At 40.9% G+C, this 26,316-nt stretch overlaps 1 protein-coding gene across 2 annotated transcripts in view; it reads left to right on the top strand.

The window, feature by feature from the left end:
- The window catches only part of LOC128742369 (cytospin-A-like), a 193,267-nt gene that overhangs the window by 103,780 nt on the left and 63,171 nt on the right, over positions 1 to 26,316 (top strand). For both annotated transcript variants that reach the window (XM_053838709.1, XM_053838708.1), the window contains exon 7: positions 22 to 331. In XM_053838709.1, coding sequence (XP_053694684.1) covers positions 22 to 331 — 310 coding nt within the window. The remainder of the gene's footprint in view (positions 1 to 21; positions 332 to 26,316) is intronic.

Genomic DNA, 26,316 nt, shown 5'->3' with positions numbered 1-26,316 from the left:
GTAATTGTTTTGGCATCGCAGGTCCAGAATAAATGCCTCACTGATGACAAAGCCCAACTGGAAGCTTTGTTATCGGAAACTCAACGGCATCTGGGAGATACGGAAAGATTGCTTGCAGAAAAGACTGAAGAGTTAAACCAAGAGATTAGTTTAAGACGGCAGGAGAGCGATGAGTGGGAACGATTCCAATCTGATTTGCTAATGACGGTACGTGTGGCAAACGATTTCAAAACCGAAGCCCATAATGCACGAGAGCAGCTTGCATTAGACAACAAAGCGTTACGAGAGCGAATACGTGTCATGGAACAACAGATAGACAAGCTCAATAATCGTAAGTATTGCATTTTTCTTTCAGTAATATTTTTATCTGAAATTTGAACATAGAGAGGTTTTTTAAAATAACACTATTAGTTTTCCAATGATGGCATGATTCATCTTATTGCATTTCTCATCAACAAAAGTCTATCATTAAACTTCTAAAGTGATTCTGTTTTTTAACAATATTGTATCTATAACCCTCTCATTATTGGCTGCGTTAGTGTGAGATAAGATAAGATAAGAATATTGTATCTATAACCCTCTCACTATACGTTGTAACTTTAACTATAACTTTCCAAAAGTTAGTCTAGACCAATTTTCGGAAAACTAAATATGCAAAGTTGTTTATTCACATGATCTCTTTACACACATAAAGTTTCATTAAATTCTGAGAGGGTCATGCCAACCTCTGGTCGAGTTGGCGTGAAAGCCATCAATTCTTTATAAAAATAGGGTGGAGGGGGCGCAAAATAAAGCGTGTTAGCGGGGTATTCTATGTCTTAGCCTACAAGCATAGTCGACCGTACACGACGTCATGGTCATGGTCATCAAACTTCTTGCTAACATGCTTTCGTACTCTAATAACTATCCTTAGCCGTCCCCCGATAGTGTGCCAACTGCAATGAGTACAACTACAAGACTTACTTACTTATGTGTCCATGTCCGCCAGTCCAGCAGAACAAAGGGAGGAAATCAGAGATCTCCACTGCGGACGGTTACCCGTCATGGCTTTTACCTGTCGCCAGGACAGGTTCTCGTCTGCAACCCGGATGTCATTGGCTAAGCTGCTTCGCCATGAGCCTCTGGGTCTATCTCTTCTACGTAGTCCTTGCAGATTCGAGTCGAGTGCTTCTCTGCACACCCCTTCGCTCCTTTCCTCAAGTTAGTTGTGTCCGATCCACTTAGCTGCGTTCACAAATTTCTGTTGGAGTCGGCCGTTGATGACATCGACGATGGAGTTACTCATTGGATACCCAGTTGCCAGGCCACCAGGCATCGCAATCGCAATCACCGATTAATAAATACATGCAATTTTTGCGTTATCTCCGCTAAAACGCACCATGTTTCGCAGGCATATAGCAGTACGGATTTAACGTTTGAGTTGATAATTCGGGGTTTCGTATGTGGAGTGCTCTGGTCTGAGCGCCAAATGTTTCGCAGATCTGCAACGCCGAAACGATATGTAGAGCAAGTTAGATGGTCTCTCCGAGACCATTTGTTTGTGCTGGGACAGCTCTCTCTTCACCAAAGCCCAATACCACTCTATTCACATCACCGGGCATCGACTGTAGGCGGTCGGTGTAATCGTCGTAATCAGCGAATACCGTGACGGGTGACATTTCGGTCATGTAGAAAGCAGAAGCGAACTGTCAGGTGGAAGAAGTAGCGAAGAAAAGTAAACAATCAAAAATTGTGCAAACGTGGTTATCTAAATTACTAAACATTTATTAAAATTAATTATAAACAGTGTTAAGAGCGATAAGGTGGAAATTTCGGTGGTCCCAATTGATCTCCGTGAGTACCTGTAAGTAAAGAAGAGAAAAAATATTATATAGTGAGTAAATAATGCAAGATTAACACTTATCTGCTTATCTTTACGGTTTGGCATAGTCCCCACCTTGAAAGATTTCATGCCTTGTCGTTGCTTAGAAGTGTGCAGAAGGCATGTTGGCGACATTTTTATTTTACTAGCAATGCATTGTCAAAGTAAGAGAATTCAGGAAAACCTGCTCGATATGCAATATCACTTTATGTGTGGAACACATAATTACGTTCTGTCCGGAGTTCGAGGGACCACGACGCGCCTACAACATCCCATCAAGCGTGAGGGAGGTACTAAGCGACGCTCCTGTAGCAGAAACGACGATACTATTGTTCCTGAAAGACTGCAGTTTATTCGATCTAATTTAAATTGAATGCTTTGGCAGAAACAAAATTGTATTCCTTTACTTTTTACAAAGAGGCTAACCAGCCGCAGGCTGAAAACCTCTCAAATATAGAATAAAAAAAAAAGATTATTGAAACATGTCAAGCTACGCATAATCATATTTAATACAATAATCTGTGGGCTGGTCATTCATTACTATTTCAACCTTTATGATAGAGGGCTCCGTAGCCGCAAGGTTATCGAGTCTGCTTTGACAAGCGAGTGGTCGTGGGTTCGAATCTTAGTAGAATCGAGCCATTCGATGTCAAGTGACTGTAGCATGGGTTTATTCTAAGGCCCCTCCATTTACCCTTCCTTCATGCTGAATTCTATATTTACCCTCTGAAGCCTCTTGACAGTGCAAATGTCCCTCCTATGGTTAAGTGTAAAGTGTACTGTTCAGAGGTACGAATGAGTCCTCGCCAGGGACGGCTATAATATGGGATAGTACTGGCAGCGAGGAATAAGTGGGTAAAGTAGATCAAGCTTTGAAGGAAGGGTAAACCCGAATACACACAAGCACGCATAAAATTTAATAAGCATATCGCTCATTCAATAGCGATTATAGCAAAAAGAAATGCAGTGCAGGTCATACAGCAAACACCCGGGCGATATCACAATAGATTAACTATACTGGTCGCAGTGATGAGTCCACACATGGCAAAAAACTACAGCCCTAAGGGTTGTACGAAAGGGTGACGTAGGACTATATCAAATCATTAGATCAAGAACTAATGTAAACTGCATTTCTGGCATATGTATGTTTATAAGAATCTGACGGTGCCATTGTTTAAGTGAATGTTTAAAAGAGAAGAGCGATATATTCAGATTCAATTCTTCATTGCATGCAATGGCGGCTTTGAAAATACGTTGACGGGGGTTCATAAGTACAACGCCTGCAACCATTGAGATAGAGATTTCTTTTCAAATCATGTGTGCATCATATAGGCTGAGTTGGAGCTGCCTGGCAGCTTAATTTTCAAGGCTCAATCCAAAAGAATAATAAATTTTAGCTTCTATTTAGCTTCTTGCAACAGTACTCCAGACGTACTAGCCTATGTTGGCCGGTTGAACACTGGTTGGCCAGTACTGTCTTTAGATAAGTTTTCAAAATAAAACAAATTAACTGTAGTGCGATGTGGTTGTTCATGGTGGCTGAATATGAGTGTGTGAAGACGAGTGATAAGGTCGAATAAATAGGTAGGTCACGTCGAGTGTTTCTCCCGTCTTAGCTAAGAAACAGGTTGGGAAATAAATTTGAATTTGGTAATGCTTTATCGATTTAAAGATTCTTTATAGGATTTAAGAATTTTTAAACTTTGTCTTTGTCTTTTTGAGTCTTTAGAGATAATGTCACCCACTAAAATATTGTTTTACTAACATCATGCGCATATCTCCATCAACAGTGTACATACTTGATATGTGCATAATGGCAGTATATGCAGTGCATTGAGGTGAATCTGATAAGAACACTTTGTTCGCTTAATACTTCTGAAAACTTTAAGAAAACTCAGTTGATTGACAAATGTATTAATGAACTTTTGAGTCACTGTTGACCAATGTAACACCCGCATCTAGGCAAGTTTTCATTTAGTATGCAATTGTGTTATGTTTTTCGCTATAGAAATAATAATAAACTTAGTAATGTTTAAACCTATTAGAAAACTATAAATTTTGAATATCACTGGTTCGCTTACCTTTCCCTTGCCTTTTTCTTTGTTAGCTTTACCTGGATTCTCTGTAGCCCGTCACATCACCTGAATCAGTTATTGGTCCATATTATTGTTGTTATGTTGTTTCAGATTCTTTTCTTGTTCAGGTCGTTTTAGTTTGTCGACATTTATTCGGTCTTCCAGCGAAAACAAACTGAAAGTAAAAATAAAACAAAACCCCCTTGGGCAACTATCCTGGATAGATTAAAATTCGCGGTTCGGGCAAGCCAAGTCAAAGGTAATATCTTTGTGATTAACCTTCCCAAAAGTCCTGAATCAATAGAAATTTTGTATATAAATTGAGATTGGTAAATCGAATCTTCAAACGTCTTGCTACTATTTTGAACGTTCTTGTTTCAAAAATACTTTTGGTAAGCTTCACCACAATTGGCATCACTAGTGTGCCAAACTTTCATTTGTGTAAAGATACAGACCAGCCCTGGGACTTGGTTGCAGTTAAGCAATCCTCAAGGTTATGCCATGCCCAGGGAGTAATGAATGACCAGCCCACAGATTATTGTATTAAATATGATTATGCGTAGCTTAACATGTTTCAATAATCTTGCTTTAACTCGCTTGCGGCCTTTAAAAGGCCCATTGGTTACAAATAACATTAAAGCCAAAGCACGTTCATCGCAAATATAAAAAAAGCTAAACGCGTAAAAAAACCGCGTAAATTCCGAAATTCGCGTAAAAAACCGCGTAAACTCCGAAAATCGCGTAAAAAACCCGCGTAAATTCCGAAATTCGCGTAAAAAACCGCGTAAATTCCGAAATTCGCGTAAAATAGTCGCGTAAAAAACGCGTTAAAAACCGCGTAAAAAGCGACTTCAGTGTATTCGTTTTATAAGCATTAAGATTGCTAATATACAAAAGTTTGGCACCAGGGATGCAGAATTATTTCCAATATACGGTTTTGGATTATTGTTTATGGTTACTTGGGATGTTGCGAAACATGCTTTTTTGAAAAATGAGTGGTTTTTGATTGAACGATGGAATTAACGCGAGTGTCTCGTCGGTTTGTCTGTGGTTGTAAGTTAGCGGCGTCCATTTACTTTTGCTCCGAGAAGGTTTTACTAGTTTACTTTCACAGCTTGCCGCTTGTTACATAGCAGAAAATATGGCACATACGCAAAACTTTCTGTTTCATTTGATGAGAGTCCTTATCTTCCTACCACAGGGGTGAGGGGTCTCAAACCATCATAAAATAAATTCATGCCTCCAAAAACCCCCATATGCCAAATTTGGTTCCATTTGCTTAATTGGTTCTCGAGTTATGAGGAAATTTGTATTTCATTTTCATAGGAGCCCTCCCTGTTGAATGACGAATGGGTCTCAGTACACCATAGAAAAAATCCCTGCCTTTCATTTCATTTCATTTGTATGGAAGGCTCCCGTCTTAGAAGGGCAAGGGGTCTCAGTACACCATAGAAAAATTTCTTACCTCCATGTTCGGATTTACCTTTGTCGAAATGCACCACCTTTTTGAAGCAACCTTTAGTAGCAACTCAAACTGCAATTTAATATTTTAATTAGCTTAAATATAGTTTACATTCTAGAAATAACTTGCATTTGATAGTTTTTATCCAGGTTCTCGTGCTACTGAGGTTTGGCATACAAACGAATTCTTCTTCGCAATCGATTTTACAGGCTGTACATAATTTAGGAAATTTTACAATTAGATAATTTTCAATTTAGTATAGATAGATAAGTTTTAGTTCACTTACTTTTTAATTTAACTAGTGTAAGTTAGCGGTAAGCGGAATAAGCTAGTTTTAAGCCACTTAAATCAACCGACTTGTTTAGACTTCCTAGAAGATTAGTACTTTTTCGATCAAAAGCGTAATATAATTATAAATGAATTTACCACCAACTATTTGCTTTGCTCACTACTATTTCGAATTCACTACTTGTACAAATTTTTATTCACTAAATAATTATTTTGATTTGAACTTTAAATTTAGCTATTGAAATCGCCTTGCGTTTCACTAAAGATTTTCTGTTTATCTTTTTCCCAATGATGTCAAATTGTCGCTAGAGTTCTGAGAGAAATGTTTGGACAACTGTCTATTACCAAGCAGTGTGCCCAGTGATTTTCAGCACACCCCTGCCCGTAACACTGGTTCCGATCCACCACCGGAAGTACCGGTTTTACTCGAGATCTCAATCACTGCTAGGTTGGCCACAGCTCTCCTGAAAGCACCTTTCGTCGTTCGAACATCTACCTGCCGTACTCTGCCATTACTGCTTTTAAAAACCTTTTCGACGACTCCACGGATCCACTGTTTACGGTGCTTTCCATCGACGACAAATACTAAATCTCCTACCTTCATTTGTTTTCGGTCTTCGATCCACTTTGCTCGTTTATTCAAAGTAGGCAAATACTCTTTAAGCCAGCGCTCCCACATCTCATCAGCCAGAACCTGCGATCGCTTATACGCGTTTCGCAGAGCCTCTGCGAGGTCCGTAAAATCGTCCACGGTCAAGTCCGTCTCTTTTACATCACCACGGAGGAAATGATTTGGCGTAATTGCATCGGATTCTTCCGCATCCTGTGGCAGGTACACCAAAGGACGAGCATTGATCATGTCCTTTGCTTCGGACAACGATATCAGCAGGATCTCATCCGTCAGCTTTCGACCGTCTTCCAGCGTCTGCAGTATCACCTTCACCGATCGCACCATACGTTCCCAAATACCGCCCATGTGTGGGGTACCTGGGGGAGTAAAGTTCCACTTCATCGTTGGACTTGTAACCGTTTCTGCGCATTCATATTGAACTCGTTGCATTTTCTGCCATTCATTTTTTGCTCCCTTGAAATTTGTGCCGTTATCGGAGAAGATTTTATCCGGCATTCCCCTGTCGTTAATGAACCGCCGAATCGCCATTTGGCACGATTGCGTTGTCAAACTGTGCACTACTTCGAGGTGCACCGTGCGAACAACTAAACATGTAAAAAGGGCCACCCACCTTTTTTCACGTCGCCGACCTACGGATACTTCCACGGGTCCCGGATAGTCCACGCCTACTGAACTGAATGGGCGAAGTCGTGGCGTAATACGTTGTATAGGCAAAGGTGCCATCATAGGCGCTTGCGGTTCGTACCGGTTGACCCTACACCACGTACAAGACTTCACTACCTGTGCAATCGCCGACCGCAACTTGGGAACGTGGTACAAGCTTGTAGATGGGACTGGACTTAGCCATTCGTTCTGGAGTTTGTTTCGGTTTTCGGTTCCGGTTTCTTTCAAGCGTTCTTACTTCCTCCGGGAATCCATCGTGCTGAGCTTGCCTCCACAAGATAGCTTCAGCCGCATGCAACTCGTCCTACTGAAGAGGTCGCTGGTGGCACTCTGGCATAGCTTTAAGTAGACGTTCTTGTGCCGGGGATGCCTTGGACACTACGATTGGTTGGCCCGCCATCTTTCTGCGACAGTTTGAAATGAATCTGACCACGCTAGCCGTGATTCGAAGAAGTCGAACCCAACGAAACGTAGAATTGACGTTAACCACGGAATACGAATAAGCTGCATCATGATGCAGTAAGCAGACACGCATTTCTTCGCCGGTATCGACATCCGGTAACGCCATGATCGGCCACCGTGTCTCGGGCTCCACTAGAAATTCAGGGCCTTTAAACCAGGGGCTGTTTGAGTCTAACGGCGGACCTTGTCCCCACTTGGTCAATACATCGGCAATGTTTGTTTTCGTTGGAACTCAGCGCCAGTCGGAAACGTTGGTATTTTCCCGTATTTCGCCGATTCGAAAAGCTACAAATTGTTTGTACTTCAGCTGATCAGAGCGGATCCAGCTGAGTACTGTTTGGGAATCGGACCAAAGAAACTGCTGGGTGATAAGGAGAGAATGATGCTCTTTAACTGTGCATAACAATCGTGATCCCAGAACTGCTGCCATCAGTTCGAGCCGGGGGATCGACTGCCGGTTCAACGGCGCTACCTTAGAGCGGGACATTACTAGGGAGCACATTACCTTTCCGTGTACTACTACTCTGAAATAGGCCGCACATCCGTAAGCCTGCTCGCTTGCATCCATAAAAATGTGCAACTGCAGAGACTCTATTTCGCTGGAGAGAGCACCGCCGATGTAACAGCGAGGGATACGGATTGCTGCTACCTGTGTCAGAAGACTTACCCAGCGCTTCCAGTTTAGCAACGACTCGTCATCAATGTCTTCTCCCAACTGCATCCTGTCCGCCATAGATCTTGGATAAGTGTTTTCCCGTGGATCGTAAACGGAGCAAGAAGGCCAAGTGGGTCGAAGAAACCCATCACTCAGCTTAAAACCAACCGCTTCGTTGGTCGTTGAGTGCCGTCAAAGTACGGCTTGAATTGGGGTCGTTGATCAGTAGCAAAAGAGAACACGTCTTGACTTGGATTCCAAACAATTCCAAGCACGCGCTCGTTTTCCGTTGATTTGTCAACATTGAAGTGGACATGTTTCACTGGCTTTTGTTCACCCAAACATTGGAGTACTTCAGCGGAGCTCGACACCCAGTTTCTTATTTCGAAGCCCGCCTTCGAGTGGATGAATCTCACTTCCTGTGCTCGTCGAATCGCTTCTTCTATAGTATCGACGCTGTCGAAATAATCGTCGACATAATGTTTGTCGATTATCGCTGCAGCCGCATCTGGATACTCCACTGAGAACTCGGACGCATTGAGGTTTTTAACGTATTGAGCCGAGCACGGGGAGCTGGTCGACCCAAACGTTGCTGCATCCATGATGTACACAGTCGGTTCCTGGTCTAGCGGATTTTTCCTAAACAGGAAACGCTGCACTTGCTTGTCGGCTTCTCGTATTCTCAGTTGGTGGTACATTTCGCGGATATTTCCCCCGAAAGCAACACGACGTTCACGGAACAGGCAGATTACTGCGGTCAATGGCGTCAGCATGTCAGGGCCCTTAAGCAACTGGCTGTTGAGCGACACACCCTCCACTGTTGCTGCGGCGTCCCACACGAGACGAACTTTCCCCGGTTTGTTCGGGTTTAGAACGACGTTTAAAGGTAAATACCATCGTTTTCGCGGAGCGGTTTCCGCCAACTCCTTAGACGTTGCTACGTGGGCGTATCCCTTTTGAAGGTTCTCATTTATCAATTGTCGACACTTTTCGTACAGCGTCGGATTCTTCTCCAGCCGCTGCTCCAACTGCCTCAGCCGTCGACGGGCCATCGGAAAACTGTCCGGAAATGCTGGGTTGTCGGTTCTCCACAGCAGTCCGGTTTCAAAACGATCACCGATGCGCACAGTTGTGCTTCTCAGAATTTCCCGAGCTCGCATCTCATCCTTCGTTTCCTGTACTATCGCTACCGTTGATTCCTCTAAAGCATAGTGACCCTTTAGGAGCTCATACAAATCCTCGTTACTGACTTCGCGATGATGTTCGCACCACTTTTCCGTTCAGCCCTAGGACCGTAGATCGACCAACCCAATTGCGATCGCACCGCTATCGGTTCTCCTGAGTCCCGTACCTTGGCTTCGATAGGTGCAATAGTGTGAAGATTATTTAAACCAATAAGCAAACCAGGATGACTATCCGAGTACGAGACGATCGGTAGACTTTGAAGATGGCTATACTTTGCGGCGATTTCAGAAACATTCAGCGTTTGCTTCGGAAGTAGCAGTTTTTAAACCGTTTGCACTGAGTTTAGTAGTAGCTTTTCATCTTTATCCGAAGCGGAAACCCATAGATTCATTCGGCGGGAGTTCGGCGCGTCACGAGTAATGTCTGCGGTCCATTTAATGGTGAGCGGTTGCTTCAAACCTTCGGCGCCTAGTTTATCGGTAAGCGAACGTTCAACAAGAGTAATTGACGCTCCTTCATCAAGGAACGCTAGTGTCGAGACTCGTTTCTCCCCGTGGTGTAAAGTTATGGGAATCATCCGGAAGATAATCGAGCCCGACGCGCGTGAGTGTGTGTTGATTTCGACTGTGTTTTCGAACGGATGAAGCAACGGGTGATGGCGTTCTCGGCACTCCTCAATGTTGCAGCGGATTTTAAATTTACATGGAGCGTTACCATGATCATTCAGACAGACTCTACACAGCTTGCTTTTTTCAACTACCTTCATTCGATCTACAAAGGCCATCGCTTTGAAATCTTGACAAAAACGGAGACGATGGTCCGTTCTTCTACACACTTTACAGGGTCTCACCTTGTCGTTTGCGACTAAATCAGCCTCCGGATTCATAGTTGAACTATGGCTGAAAACTGCGCCTTTCTCGTGGTTTCTCACTTTTCCAACTTGCCCGTAGCTCTTGGTCTTGAATTCCGACCGGTACTCGACACCTGCATTGGCCTCGCATGCCTCGCAAACAATATTAGCGAGAAAATTGGAGAAAGTCCGCAACGTTACTGTTTTCCTTTTGTTCCGATAGCGAACCCATTCTCTCTTGTCTCCTGCCGGCAACTTGTCTACCAGGTCCTGTATCAGGATCGGATTAATTAAATGCTGCTTCATGCCCGCCGCCTCCAGGTGGTCACACAGCTGCTCCACTACGTTACCGAAAGAGATGAATGTCTCCAGTCTGTCTGCTCTCGGAGCATCTAGTCGCTTTACCTTCTCCAAAAGACAGTGCAACAACTGCTCCGGTCGGCCGTTAAGTTGACGGAGTTTGTTAATCACCTTCGGAACTGACTTTGGCAATAACAACTGCCCAAGTACGCTCTCTAAAGCAGGATCTTTTAAACTCTCTTGTAGGCGAACTAGGTTCTCGACATCGTTACAACCGCAGGCTTCACTTGAGGCTTCGTAGCTGCCGATAAATAACGGCCATTCTTCGGGCCTTCCAGAGAAAACGGGAAGTTTCTTAGAAATACCGTTCCGTGCGGCCAGCTGGGCTCTCGTAGGTCCAACTCGCTGTCGCCCCAGCCCGTGTGAGGCAGGTTTCCTTTTGTGTGATCGTCGTTCATCCTCGGTTGGTTCCGATTCCTCTGACTCCGACTCTGATTCTTCTCCCAGCTCATCTTCCGTCGTTTCGACATTAGTCTCTACTACATCGCTTTTATCTCCTTCGTCGCTGTTTTCTTCAACCGATTCGTACTCGTCAACCGAACTTTCTGGCTCTTTCTCTCCCTTTCGCTTCTCTCCTACTGACCTTTTCCGCTTTTCCGAACTCTTTTCGTTTGAAAATTTCGGATGCCGCAACGGCGTGCTCTGATTTTTCATTTTCGGTAGCTTCGGTAATTCCTGCGTATATTTTACAGGTTTCAGTGGTTTCTCTTTTCTTGCAGTCTTTTTAGTAGCAACATCGCTACCGGCGATGCCCACTTCCACGGGATTGGCCGACTTATTTTTCGCCTCTTTCATCTTACTTTTGTACGATTCGCGCATTTGCTGCACGCGATCGGCATAAGCCTGCTCATCACGCAGAGCTCTCTCTAGCAGTTCCGTTTCCTGCTGCATTTCTCTCTCTTGCATCTCGTTTTCCATCTGCAGTTTTTTCTCTTTCAGGATTCGGTCCATTTCCATCCGCTTTTCACTTGGGATTTGCTCCACCTCTATCTCCCTTTCTTTCGCCTTTTGTTCCTTCTCCAAAGCTCTCAAACGTTTTTCCAAAGAGGAACCGGATTGACGGTCAGACTTGGTATTGGATTTGTCCTATTGCTCATCCGTTACAAGCGTTTTCTTCGGTTTTGCTCCTTTCTTGACTTCTTCTGCCCTGTTGGGGTGTTCCTCGCCTGCTTTCCGACAGATTTCGGAAGGACAAAACCACTTTTCCTGATTTTCGAGAGATTCTTCGGTAACTCCCACGCACCGGTAATGAAACCACAAATCGCAACCATCGCATCCCACCATACCTTCATTGGTGTCCGATGTCATCGAACAAGCAGCGCAAGGGGTTAACGTCGTATTTACTGCCTTCACCATCGTATTTGAGGTTATCCGAATATCAAATTTTGAGAATGTTCGGATTTACCTTTGTCGAAATGCACCACCTTTTTGAAGCAACCCTTAGTAGCAGCTCAAACTACAATTTAATATTTTAATTAGCTTAAATATAGTTTACATTCTAGAAATAACTTTCGTTTGATAGTTTTTATCCAGGTCCTCGTGCTACTGAGGTTTGGCATACAAACGAATTCTTCGCAATCGATTTTACAGGCTGTACATAATTTAGGAAATTTTACAATTAGATAATTTTCAATTTAGTATAGATAGATAAGTTTTAGTTCACTTACTTTTTAATTTAACTAGTGTAAGTTAGCGGTAAGCGGAATAAGCTAGTTTTAAGCCACTTAAATCAACCGACTTGTTTAGACTTCCTAGAAGATTAGTACTTTTTCGATCAAGAGCGTAATATAATTATAAATGAATTTACCACCAGCTATTTGCTTTGCTCACTACTATTTCGAATTCACTACTTGTACAAATTTTTATTCACTAAATAATTATTTTGATTTGAACTTTAAATTTAGCTATTGAAATCGCCTTGCGTTTCACTAAAGATTTTCTGTTTATCTTTTTCCCAATGATGTCAAATTGTCGCTAGAGTTCTGAGAGAAATGTTTGGACAACTGTCTATTACCAAGCAGTGTGCCCAGTGATTTTAAGCACACTCCAAAAACCCCCACGTGCCAAATTTGGTTCCATTTGCTTGAATAATTCTCAAGTTATGAGGAAATTTGTATATTATTTATACTTTTTTCTTTCTCCTGTAGAGCCATATTACAACTGCGTCCATTGATAAGGAATATTGTTGTATGATCCATATTTGATTTGGTGCTAGTTAGATATCCTATCACAACTAAGGTGTGATGGACAATGGTTAACATAGCACACGGTCCCAGTTAGGCTCGACTCGTTTTATAAAGCTTAATACCCTACCAGGATCGCTTTGCCAAATTTCGAAAGGCTCTAATAACCCCTTTCCAAATATTGACATCCTTTGATTGAATAATGCTCCACAATTGCAGAGTATATGTTAAGCAGTTTCTATATCTAATTTCTAAATCTAATATCTAAATCAGCAAAAACGACATTCAGTTGTATCATTTTTACCTATTTTGTTAAACTGATATCTGCTCGGGCAGTGACCAGTCAACAGACCAGTAATTATCCGAAGATCTTTTGACGTAGAACTACGACTTACCGCAGGGTGTCAATCCAAAATTTGGGTTCAACCCAGCGTCACTAAAGAATGAAAGACTTTGAACGCTAATAGCTCTGCCAATTATGAATGGATTTTCATGGTTTAGATACCGATCGACAATCATAAAAGATGTAGCAATTACGTGATTTCTATTGTAACATTCTTTTTCAATCACTAATTAGTAAAAATTACCGAACAGTTTCAAGGTCAAATTATCCCATACATTTTCTTTGTGATCGCCTTGCTCCATAGACAGGGACGACAGTTACGACAGCTGATATTAAACGCTAATCAGCAGCTAGAGCTAAAATGACCCACAATTGTATGTGACTCATGATTGTGGACTGACTGTATTTTTGCTTTTGTTTTCACCCCATTGTCAAGGTTTTCGGGTAAGTTTCGTGTAACACTATGTGAATAGTGTTTGATGTTAACGAGAGAATTTTGTTAATAGCTGGATGCGTGAGGGAGATACGGTTCGTTAATTGAGTGTTCGCAGCGGTCCTCCAAACTCGCTTTTCGATACACTTTCTTGCTACAGACACATTCCAGCGTTACGAGACACCATGAGCAACCGTTTTTTCGTAGCAAAATTGTTCATATTTTACCAACAGCCCGACGAAAATCTTTCAAAATAGGTGTTTTGAGCTGCTATTTAGTAGTACTTTCTCAATACGAGGGCGAAATATTTATTATAATAAGCATCATTGAATAGTGGCGGAATACTTTTCGTTACGGGACACCATCGCAGAAAATGCGTATTCTGAACATGATTCAAACATTTGCAAAACTCTGCTCTGTTTCAAGTTTTTCAAAGTCGACATGTTCCAAAAATTTTTAGCTGAAGGCAGCCTGAAACTCAAAATGTAAAGGTATATTCAGGTTTTGTGTTTAGTTTTTAAGATAGAATAAAAATCATTTCGTTACGGGACACCATGCGCTGTTGGGCAAACGGTATTCTGCAAATGGTGTCCCATAACGAAAAAAGTAAACTGCATTATATGGTTTATTTTCTCTAGATTTCTGTTCAGGCCGTCATATTTTCTGTATCTGGTCTATATTCACTATATTTTGTAACAATAGTGTACTGATTTGGTGTGTTATAGTCTGGTAATAAGACATACGTAACGAAGTATATGTTGTGTAATTGTTCTCTGGGCTAGGCTTTCTTGCTAGTGTGCTTAGCGAAGCCACTATAATTGCTAAAAAAGCTGACTAAACAACTTTCTGAAACCGAATTCCAAATTTTTAGACTATTCAAGTATTTTAATGATAAAGTATTGAAGTAAGTCGAAATCGGCGTTAGGTATAAATATCTTTAAGGCTTAACCCTTCTTCTTTATCGAGAGACTTTCTTTCTTTTTTTTTTGTTTTCGGGTACAGTGGGTTGTTAGCCTCAGGTCCCTATCTCACTGACGTGGCTGCCACCTTAAGGTGGGAGGAAGCCACTCTGTCCCCTTCACTGTTAGCCTACAGCAACCGAGATTGCGTACCCCAGCCGGCAACACGTGGACGTAGGATTAGAAGTTAGTAAACAGAGGTTATGGAATGCACATGTTCACCCTTTGCCTGGAGTCACCCTTTGTCGAGCAGCTAGTTATTAGAGTACAAAACAATTAGGTTGATTTGTCTATTTTGGATAGGCTTTACGCGTACTTTATTTTGGTCACTTCTATTTGATTTTGCCGTAAATGTCCAAAATAACGTACGCGCAACGTCTGCCCAAAATAAATCACTCTACGGGGCTTGTTCAACGATCCTACTGACTTTGGCAGCACCATCCAGTCGAGATTCGAACATACGACGACTGGTATCATACCTTGTTAGCCATTACTCATCAGGCATTACACCTTTTTTTGCGGTGTCCACCTTTCATATAATGTGTCCGTTTTTCTGTACAATGTCTAAAAAATATGATTACTAGGTAATTTTTTTGATGTCAAAGCATAAGTTTTGAACAAAATTTAGTAGTATATGGCTATATCAAACAGAGATACTTGTGTAGATATTGAATTTTAATCTTGAGGTGCCCGTCTTTACCGCACATTCTTTAATATTACAATATATTATTATATTGTAATAATATTTATACATACTTATAATAAATACATATTTACTTGCATTTGGTCATTAAAATAATAGATTTGTTATCGTCGATAAAGATTAGTTGAAATATGATGTGATAAGTGCTTTTTCATTCAATTACTTTTTGCGTTAAACAAAACGTTACGGGACACCATTTTGAAGCACCTATTTTATTTTACATAGAAATGCTTATCAAAAGTCAAGCACAGCGCGATTTTGATTGTACATATATGATTAAAGAAAATCCATAGTTTCAAAAAATTCGGAATTATAATCTCTGGTATATGGAAATAAATGCAAAATTTTCGTTACGGGACACCATTATAAAAGTATCTGTTTTTAAAGGCCGCTTATCTGGAAAATGCTTTCATTTTTTAAAAAACTCTGTATGAACAAAATGTTACCCTAGTAATGAAACATGTTTTGACGATATACAGTTTTAAATTATTTTGGCTTAAAACTATTGACAGAGAATTAATTGCAGCCTTGCCCAAATGATGAAAAAATCTATATTGTTAACCTCCCACTTGTAAGGTGCATTTTAGCATGAATTGTCAATAAACAGTATGACAATTCAGGATTTTTGTAAGCTTTATAGTATGTTTGAACATACTACATACAAATATTTTTAATATTACTACTTTCAAAATTTGCTCTCATGGGATAGATGCGCTTGGAATGTGTCTACAACGACAGTACTTTACCTTCACTAAACACTGTCTTGCTAAAGCTATCACGATAGCCATTTTGTTCAACCTTGCATGTACAAGATTTTGCCTGCTTTAGCTTGCTTACGCAATCGGTGGTTTCCTCTTGCAATTGAGCCATGGCTAAATTTATGTCCGTTTTTCCTTTTCGCTATTATGATAATAAGCAGCGAAATAAACCTGTCACGGTCGCCAAATGTGAAATACCAAATCACCACCAGGAAATCACCCATTACGCCAGCTTCGGGATGCAACCCAAACACGTCTTACCTGTTAGACACTCACTCACATTAATGAATGTTCTGCTTGCTTGCGCTCCGTTAGACGATCTCAAGTCAACGAAGAGAGCATGCAATATAGAGCGGCGGACTCTAGGTCGACTTGCCCTGCACAACCCCGTAATTTTCTTGTACTCTAATAACCGGCTGCGAGGTCTATCGATAAAGAAAAGTCAAGTTCTGAAGGACGTTTATAGCCATGGCTTTGCTTATGATGCGGAGCGTTGTGATATGGTCTACACGCGATCGGTTAGCATAGAATCCAACTTGCTGCCGCCGGAGAGTAGTGTCGATCTTCTCCTGGATCCAGTTAAGGATTATCTTAAAGAGTACTTTGAGAGTATTGCAGAGCAAAGTAATGCCACCTCGGGTAAATGCGTTATTCAGTTAAATATCTTTTTTAGAGACTTTGAAATACAGTCTATCTCTGGCGCTCTATTGGATTTCATACTTGATGATCATTCTTGATGGCTTATTCAAGTTCATCCGGTGATGGTGTCTTTGATTAATGCGACGAACTATTGCCGTCATGCTGGTTTTGTTGGTCTCTGGCATCTGCAACTCAGAAGAGTTGGTCTAAATGTTCAGTCTATCGCTTAAGCTATTCTGTACGGTCAGTATGTAGCTGACCAGTTCTGTCCTTTAGCGACATCTTTGTATTCATTCTGGCACAACTGTGGTGGTGATAAATATCGTACAAGAAACGAATATCACCATTGGCGGCGGTGGTGTCTCCTTGTTCGGCTAGGGAGTTAGTCCAGGCTCTCTTGTCCCGCCTACAAGCTCGTTTAACATCCCTCGCCAGTTCGGCGTATCGTTGACGGGCACCTGTCTTAGCCGATCTGGTTCGCGCTCGCTTAATGCCGGCTTTCGCCTCTCTTCGCTCGTCTATCTTCCTCCAAGTTTCATCCGAGATCCACTCCCTCCGTTCGCTGCGCACTTTATCGAGGGTTTTGTCACTGGTCGTTATACATGCATTCTTGATGCCGTTCCATTGCTCTTCGACGGTTCCACCAGGTGGCAATCCAGAGGCGCGGGGTTCAAGTTGTTCGACAAATGCCCTTTTCACCTCAGGATTCTCCAATCAGCGGACGTTGTAACAACACCCTACTTTCTCCTCCCGTCGTTGGACACGTGCGACAAGCGATAACAAGGTAATGGTCGAGTGCAATATCAGCGCTGCGTTTGTTGCGTACCGTCATCCGGGGATACTTGCAACACTTTTGAACTTTGACTTAGTATAACTTTCGATGTATACCGTTTAGGTCCAAGTGTAAGTAGCCAAAACTTGTATAGTGGTGAGTACTTTTGATTTATGATTATGAGAAAAAATATAAACTAATTGAGTCTGCAGAATGAACCGAAAATAGGGGTGTTGCAAGTTACCCAGTAAACGGGGTTACTTGCAACACTTTTCTGATTTTGCGTTTCTTATGGTTTTATATCTGATTTCAAACCGCGAATGACTATTTTGAGATATTTTGAATGTATTTGTAGTAAAACAAGAGATACTGGAGGTGTTTTCTGTTTCCCAATTTCGTCTATCGCTTTTTAAAAGATATTCGGTGAAAATGCAGCATGTCGGCGAACTCCAAATTGCCGTTTCAAGGCACGTGGAATTTTTCACAATTTTAATTTTTCTGGAGATGGTGGTAGACAAAATACCATCGTACAGATGCCATCTTGCTTTGTACATACGGTCTATTACGATAATTTTCATTTTTTCAAGTGCTGCGAGCCGCGCCATATTGGAAATAACAACACGAATTCATCTTTTTTTCTCCAAGTTCAAAATATAAACAAAGCTCAAAGTTGCTATTTGTTAGCTTATATGATGCCCTTATTGTGTACAGGAACCAAACAATAAATAATAATTCCATGTCAATGAACTGAAGCAACTTTGCACATCCATTTTTCTTACTCTGAAAGTGATATTACTTTCCAATCGTATAAAAGCAAGCAAAACAATGATATAATGGATTAAACTTCACTAAACAATAGGTAAACATCCCTTCTTTAAAATGGCATTGGGTACAAATGGTTATGTTAACAAACAAATGCATTAGCGCTGTAGAATGCGCGATGCGCCAAAGTGTTGCAAGTAACCCCGGTGTTGCAAGTATCCCCGGATGACGGTACATCAAGAACGCTCCTTCGGCATTTTCGGCTGATGCAGATGTGGTCGACTTGGTTTTCTGTTCAACCGTCGCGGAAACGAATAGAAAGAACGATCCACCAATGCTTATTAAGGCGCCACTGGAATTTATGCGAAAAAATGACCTCTGAATTTTTAAACGGGACCTGCAAAATGTTCATTACCCTGAAAAACCCCCTATGCAAAATTCCAGCTACTTGATTAACTATTATGTCGCACAGCCGGTGAAGTTTCCCTTGTATGCAAGTTAAAAAATCACCAAAAAGGCGAGTACGTCAAATCGAGGTTTTCGAATTTTTTTTTTTTTTTTATACCAAATGACTTAAAATGTATGAAACGTCGAGACCTGATGTTATCTCGGAAAAATATTTTTTGTCAAAAATCGACTTTATAGGCCTTTTTTCTAAATATGAGGTAGAACAAATAAAATATAACATTTTTTTTAAATTTACTTGTATGCTATTCTAATGCATAATAAGTCTCTGACACGTGATACTTCACTAGGTTGGTGCAATTATTTTTCACTAGGGTGGTCCTAATAACAATAAAAGGATTACATTTTAATATATTACAGGCATCTGATACATGATTAATGCATTGATGTGTGATCGAAATGCCGTCTTCTTAATTTCCTCCTTTGCTTAAGCACTTGGACACGATGTATCTACTTTATTGTCAAATAAAGAATCATTCAGAAAGGCAAGAAAAAGTTTTCGATTGCACATAACATCTAAAGTGAAAGAGTCTGTCATGCCAAAACAGTTCAGTGAGATTCAAAACTGTTGCCCAACATTGCACCATCCAAAGCTCTTCCGATAACTGATCGTCTGGCTATTGTTGTTTCTGGTGAAGGTGTTAGGAAATTGTTGGCTATTCCACCCATTGAAGTAGATCACGCTGTATCAGTGTACAATACTACAGTTGTCGATTGGGGTATAGAAGACAGGTACCGCCATCCGGGGTGACATTGGGCCACGGGGGTGAGACCAAAAACCAACAATGTTTGTTTATAAAAATAGAATATATCTATGCAAACTGATGGCTCAAATTCAAGATGGTTTGAAACATAACTTATTTATTCATAACGTGAAATGGAACACTAATAATATCAGCGAACAGTTTGACTTAAAAAGGGTTTCAAACTTTAGGCTTAATAATATGTACTGGAAAAAAATGTTGACAATAAATCTTATATTTAAAAATGGATTTCTGTCTGTCTGTCTGTCGGGATGTTCCTTATAGAATCGAAACTACTGAACCAATCAGCGTGAAAATTTGCATGTAGAAATGTTTGGGGTCAGGGAAGGTTCTAATGATAGTTAGAGACCCCTCCCCCCACTAAGAGGGGGGAGCTCCCATACAAATGAAACACAAATTAATGCATAACTCGAGAACTATTCAAGCAAATGGAACAAAATTTGGTATGTGGGTGTTTTTGGAGACCAGATTTTTTTCTATTGTGAATTGAGGCCCTCCCCTCTTTAGAAGGGGAATTATGACCCCTCTCCCCATTAAGAGGGGTGGCTTCCATACAAATGAAATACAAATTTCCTCATAACTCGAGAACTAATCAAGCAAATGGAACCATATTTGGCATGTGGGTGTTTTCGGAGGTCAGCATTTTTTCTGTGATGAATTAGGACCCCTTACCTTTTTAGGAGGGGGCTCCCATATAAATGGGGATTTTGTGATTTTGTAGGCAAATTTTTTTTCTATGGTGAATTGAAACCCCTTCCCTCTTTAGGAGGGGAATTATGACCACTTCTCCCTTCAATAGTGTGGGGGGGGGGCTCCTGTACAAATTTCCTCATAACTCGAGAACTAATCAAGCAAATAAACCAAATTTGGCATGTGGGGGGTTTTAGAGGCAGGAATTTTTTTTATGATAGTTTGAGACGCCTCACCCCTGTGGTCAATGTTGCTGAGTATTCGAAAATAGCGCGATACAGCACCGATAATAATCAGCAAGCGAGTAAGAGACATATGAAAAATTTGTTATATGCTGTATAGCGAACAACTCTACCATCGATTTGAAAAGGATAATTTTCTAGTCGTGCGCTGCGAATTCACTCAACGAAAAAAACCATGTGGTTCGGGTGACTGTTGTTAAAATAATCAAACAGATTAGTTGTTCGGCCAGCGGCAGCAGATATAGAATTAGCATGTGCCTTGAAGATAGTGACAAACAAGTTACATGTTTGGATGCAGACTGAATTACTGGAGGCAACTGTTACTGGAAGTGGTCCGAATTTACGCTTGTGCATACGGTAGTGACTTTTGCGGTTTATGAAGTTCTGCCCCGGAGGCACCCAAAACCTAGCTTTCGAATAGGACTTTAAACTGTTTCAAGCAGGCTTGTTATTTCCTCACTCATTGTGCAAAAAGTGCAACTTTTTTTGTTCAACACAATGAGCAGAACTGCTTTCAGAAATGAGAAGTAAATCCACACAATGAGAAACAGACTAAACACAATGAGAAAAACTGACGTGCGGAAAAATTGCTTAATGCGCTCTTTAAATGAGCAACTTTCGGTTTTGCTCCCGGTCCTCTCGGTAGCTACAGCAGTAAACGTGGAAACAAAACAACCGGTGCGCGTACAGCAACTATAGACTCAGAGGCTTCAAGACAATCAAAAGTCGTTATTTTTTTAATCTTAGCGGAGAATTGCCTTTGTTTATAATGGGACTTACCTGTTGGTACGCGTCAAGAAGCTAATGTATGGGAATTCAAATGTTGCCATATCTAAATAACATTTTTCGTACTGTTGCCGTTGTGACATGCCTAACCATATGATGCAGTTGCGTTCACGGACAGCCAAACTCAACTGAATATACTAAATGTAAGAATCATGATTCAACTGCATTAATGGATTAATATTTTTCTGATAGCAATGACCGCTACTGACAATCGTCGTTTTTTCTCAACGCACTACCCATGTTAAAACTACCCGTAGTTGTCATACGTCAGCGCATCGCATCAACGTATTTAAAGTGTTTTAACATTCTCCTCAATGAGTAGCACAGTGTGCGGTTGCTCATACAACTGCGTTCAGCAAGAAAGAGCACAGTTAAAATGAAACGGAGCAGAATAAATCGCGTTGAAGACTGAGCACAGTTTGAATTTTTCTCTTCTCTTTTTTTCTTCTGAGGAGGTGCCATCCCTGGTTTCAAGTTTAATCGAAAATGCTGTTCAGTGGCGGGATTTAATGGAATGGACGAAGAAACAAATGCCGGTGAGGTCGTTTCATAACTTCACTCGTTTATCTATTTGATTTTCCTGCATTCATATATTTTATTATTTCTAAATTTTATTCTTTTACTAATCTAATCTAATCTAATCTAATCTCACACTAACGCAGCCAATTCTTGAAGGCATCCTGGAAAATGACGATTACTTGAATCAATCATTTTTCTTGTCAACGGCCAGGCCAACTGCGCAGCATGTACCGCAGAGAGAATTCCAAGGAATCAAGTGGAACCAGAAAAAATATCTAGTTCCATTTAACTCCTTGAAATCAAGGGGAAGGAAGAAAGCGTGGACCTCCCGTACCAAACGCTTCCCGTACACATAGATAATGATTTATTTACAATCGTTGGGAGTATCTTTGCTAATAAAGGTTAAGTGATACTCCGGACCCTCAGGGATGAACTAATGGTATGGTAAGCCAGGCTGCAATTGGCCAAGGATATAGCGCCTTATTTCGCTCTCTGAAAATAGATTAGTTTGCCAAAAATATTAGTTTAAATCATATAATACTTGAAAATAAAGTCGCGTGGTTTAATGGTTGCCTAAAACTACATTTGTAAGGTTAGGAACTGAAAACCGCACGACCCCACACCTCCTAGCTTGGCTACTCAATTATACAAATTGAAGTATTTCCAGGTATGACCACGTGGAGGCGCTAGCTAGGGGCTTGGGATGGCTAGAGCTATGTTGGGCGCTTCTTCCTAGTTGCCTTCCCCATTTCATACCCTCTAAATTTTATTCTTTTACTAAGTAATTAAAATGATGCCAGGTAGACGGAACTTTTCAATTTTCAGAGAGCGAAAAAAAGGCGCTATAACCTTGGCCTATTGCAGCCAGACTATGGTTAATGCCATAAGTTCATCCCCGAGGGTCCGGAGTATCACTTAACCATTATTAGCAAAGATACTCCCAACGACTACAATTTGTAATCTGTAAATTAATCAATATCTTCGAGGGAAGCGTTTGGTACGGGAGGTCCACGCTTTCTTCCTTCCCCTTGATTTCAATGAGTTGAATGGAATTAAGTATCATTTTTAATTCCACTTAATTCTTTGGAATTCTCTCTGCGGTACATGCTGCGCAGTTGGCCTGGCCGTTGACAAGAAAAATGACCGATTTAAGCAATCGGCATTTTCCAGAATGCCTTCAAGTATTGGCTGCGTTAGTGTGAGATAAGATAAGATTTTACTTAAAGTTTAAACGTAAAAACCAAATCTATTCTTGCTTTTAACATATACGTTATTATTGTCCATGCAAACATCTACGAAAAAAAACAAAAACGAAAGAAAAATTTTTCGGCCGATTTTCGGAAATTCCGTTGTTAGAATTTCCATTTCTGTTACGTGTTAGAAGCATTAACTCAACTCGTACACTTATTTTTCAAGTTTTTCAGGCTGTAGAACCTACAGACAATTGATTTTATGAAAAAAAAATTAACATGTCCTGCAAATTATTTTTTTGCCCCCTGAACATGTTCATTAGTTAGTGAACACAAGGTTCTCGTAGGAAAATAATCTTAGTGGGATAACTAAAATATAATCCTGAAGCTAAACGGGTGGTACAAAGCAGTATGGTGCTGTATCAGTAAGATGCCCTGCGTACTCTCTCATCAGCTGGTGCACATTTGTACCGATAATACCATCGTGCTTTGCTGGACCTCATACTTATTATTGCTGCTTCAATTTTAGCTAACGACGACGCCTCACAGTTTACGCGAATTTTTCTCCAGTTCCACATCATTGACGGGCTGCTATCTTAGCCACTCTGGCTGGCGCCCTCTCAATGCTGACTTTCGTATGTCTCCGCTCATCGATCACCCTCAATATTCATCTGAAATTTAGCCTCTCCTAGAAACTGAATTAAGTAGGGTCATAATATCTGGATTGCTTTGCATTTTTTATTGTGCAGAGACTATAAGAACACCAGTAGGTACAGTTACCAAATATTACTCTACCTGATTTTCACCTTTCCGTTCTCATGCACGCCGCCAAAGATAGTTCCCAGCATTCACTGAACTTGGATTGCAAGTCCTCTTCGAACAACGTACAATTTCATGCCCATAGATGATAACCGATCGAATTAGCGTTTTGTATAATGTACACTTTGTATGAGCAGCCCCCAGTTGGCATTGAGGTACAGTGATGGTCTAACAAGGCAGTGGCCGTATGTTTGTATCTCGGTCGTACGGTGCTGTGGATAGAGTTAGTCGAATCGTTGCACTAGCGCCGTAAGTGCCCTATACTCTAACTGTTGGCTACGAAGTCTGTCGATAATAAAAGTTCTAGTCTTTAAAGTCGGTTTAAGTCTAAGGGTTCGCTTTGCTGAGGCTTAGATTATTCGATCAGAAACGTCTATAAATTCCATATTCATGGTAAACACATTCGATAAACTATAATTAATTAAACCGTAATAGTTAAGTAATCTGAACAACCGCACGCTTTTTAGCCCTACATGCATTTGGTATACATAGGAAAATTTAAATTTAACCACGTGCTTCGTTCAATGCATTTGGGTCCGAATTTGAAGAAACATCATAGTATTCTGTGCTACGGTAGCACACACGCAGAAAGCCGAAAATGAAAAAAAAATAACGATCAACACAGTTTGAATCGGTTGCCGAGTGATAACCGTGCTTAGAAACGACAACTCAACTCGTTCACCGAGTGAGTGTATGCCGAGTCAAAGAATAATACTCTCAGGATCACTCCACTCATGAACTGAATCGAACTAAAAAATCTAGGTGGCTTTGTGTTTTTTGTTGTTTAGAGAGACTGGCGGGAAAATTAATGCATTGATTTTATCGCAGGTAACAGGATCGTGAGCGCTCATTGATGCGATAATTTGCAACATTGCCTGTGGTAGGGGGATAAGGACTCTCATACAAATAAAACAGAATTTTTCGCGTAACTCAAAAACTAATCGAACTCGAGAAATTTTAGACTCTTTCATAAAACATTAGTCAATAACAAGACCACCAGAAACTATCAATAGCAACATTAGATGATTCAGGGCGAGACGGACACAGGCCGGGATTGTTGCCGGCGACCTGCCGTCGGAAGCGCCGGCCACTGCTCGAAAACTAATCAATCAAATGGAACCGTATTTGGCATGTGGGTGTTTGTGGAGGCAAGCATTTTTTCTTTGATGAATTAGCACCCCTTACCTTTTTAGGAGGGGGGCTCCCATACAAATGAAATAGCAATTTCCTCATAACTACAGAACTAATCAAACAAATGAAACCAAATTTAGCATATGGGTGTTTTTGCAGGCAATTTTTTTTCTATGGTGAATTGAGACCCCTTCCTATTTAGGAGGGGAATTATGACCCTTCTCCCCTTTAAGAGGGGGGGGGCTTCAATGCAAATGTAATACAAATAGCATCATAACTAGAGAACTAATCATGCAAATGGAATTTGGCATGTGGGGGGTTTTGGAGGCAGTTTTTTTTATGATGGTTCCAGACCCCTCACCCCCTGTGTAAGGGGGATAAGGACTCATACAAATAAAACAGAATTTTTTGTGTAACTCAAAAACTAATCGAACTCGAGAAATTTTAGACTCTTGCATAAAACATTAGTCAATAACAAGACCACCAAAAACTACCAATAGTAACATTAGATGATTCAGGGCGAGACGGCCACAGGCCGCGAGTGTTGCCGGCGACCTGCCGTTGGAAGCGCCGGCCACTGCGAGGGGCAGCCCCCCGTAGAGATCACCATTATCTAGGTTTATTTATTTTCCTGGATCTACTGACCTCTATTACTTTCCTTCAGTTGGGTCACCCCTGCGAAATGGTACTTTCCACGAAAGGATGTTCGGTGAGATGGTAAATCCCGCGTAAGGATTTTCGCGAAATGGTATTCTGCGAGACTCTATATTCCGTGTTATGGCCAACCGAGGATTGGTGTTCCGCAAAATGGTATTCGGTGAAATGGTTTATAATGATGGCAAATATTTAAATCCTATCCGCCTCATTTTATCAGGCTAAGCAATGGGTGAGTTGTTGTCTACTTTACTGTGAGGAAAATTTGTATATTAAAACACCCATGAACTCCTCAGAAACCTGCAAAACTCGAGAATGTGACAATGGTCATCCGTGATTCGCGATTTATGTACAACACAGTTTAATTTGCGGCAACACGAAGTTTGTCGGGTCAGATAGTGCTATTCTGAAGATAGATAAGATATTCTTTTACAATATATTGAAAGGTTATTATGCGTTGGATGGCTTTTGATTACGAAAGTAAATTGTTTTTCTCAATTTTTCACTTTCCGCTCTACCCCACGCTCTCCACGAGATGAGATTGCGCCGAACTATAACGATTGGTTCGGAATGTGAAATTCACATACACAACAAAAATGCGTTAGTGTACATCAATACACTTGCATTACTTACTAGGGAACACAATATTTTGACAATTTAGATTGCATTGTCTTTTAAAGAGCAAACAGTATCGTAAGTCTGCTAAATAATTGAAATTCATTTTTACTTTTTCTCTAGAAACTTCAGATCCTTTGAACAAACACTTTAATATGAGACAAATATGCTTTACCTTATATATACTGTTGGTTTGAAAGGTGGGACTGATTGCATGTCCTTTGGCTGCAGTATCTCGATCGAAGTAAATAATAAACTTTGTTGAATGATCAAATAGATAAGTCTTCTGAGATTTTACGCCCCTTCCATTTCCCCTTTGTAAAGCCTGGAGACTCTACTACATATTTAGTAGCTGTCTGTAAACTACGTACTTATTATTGGTTGTTGGAGACGCCTC

The sequence above is a fragment of the Sabethes cyaneus genome, chromosome 3 (genome assembly GCF_943734655.1).
Source record: "Sabethes cyaneus chromosome 3, idSabCyanKW18_F2, whole genome shotgun sequence".
In the NCBI taxonomy this organism is placed as follows: Eukaryota; Metazoa; Arthropoda; class Insecta; order Diptera; family Culicidae; genus Sabethes; species Sabethes cyaneus.
Note: the sequence above shows the minus strand (reverse complement) of the source record. Positions and strands in the feature narration are given on the sequence as shown.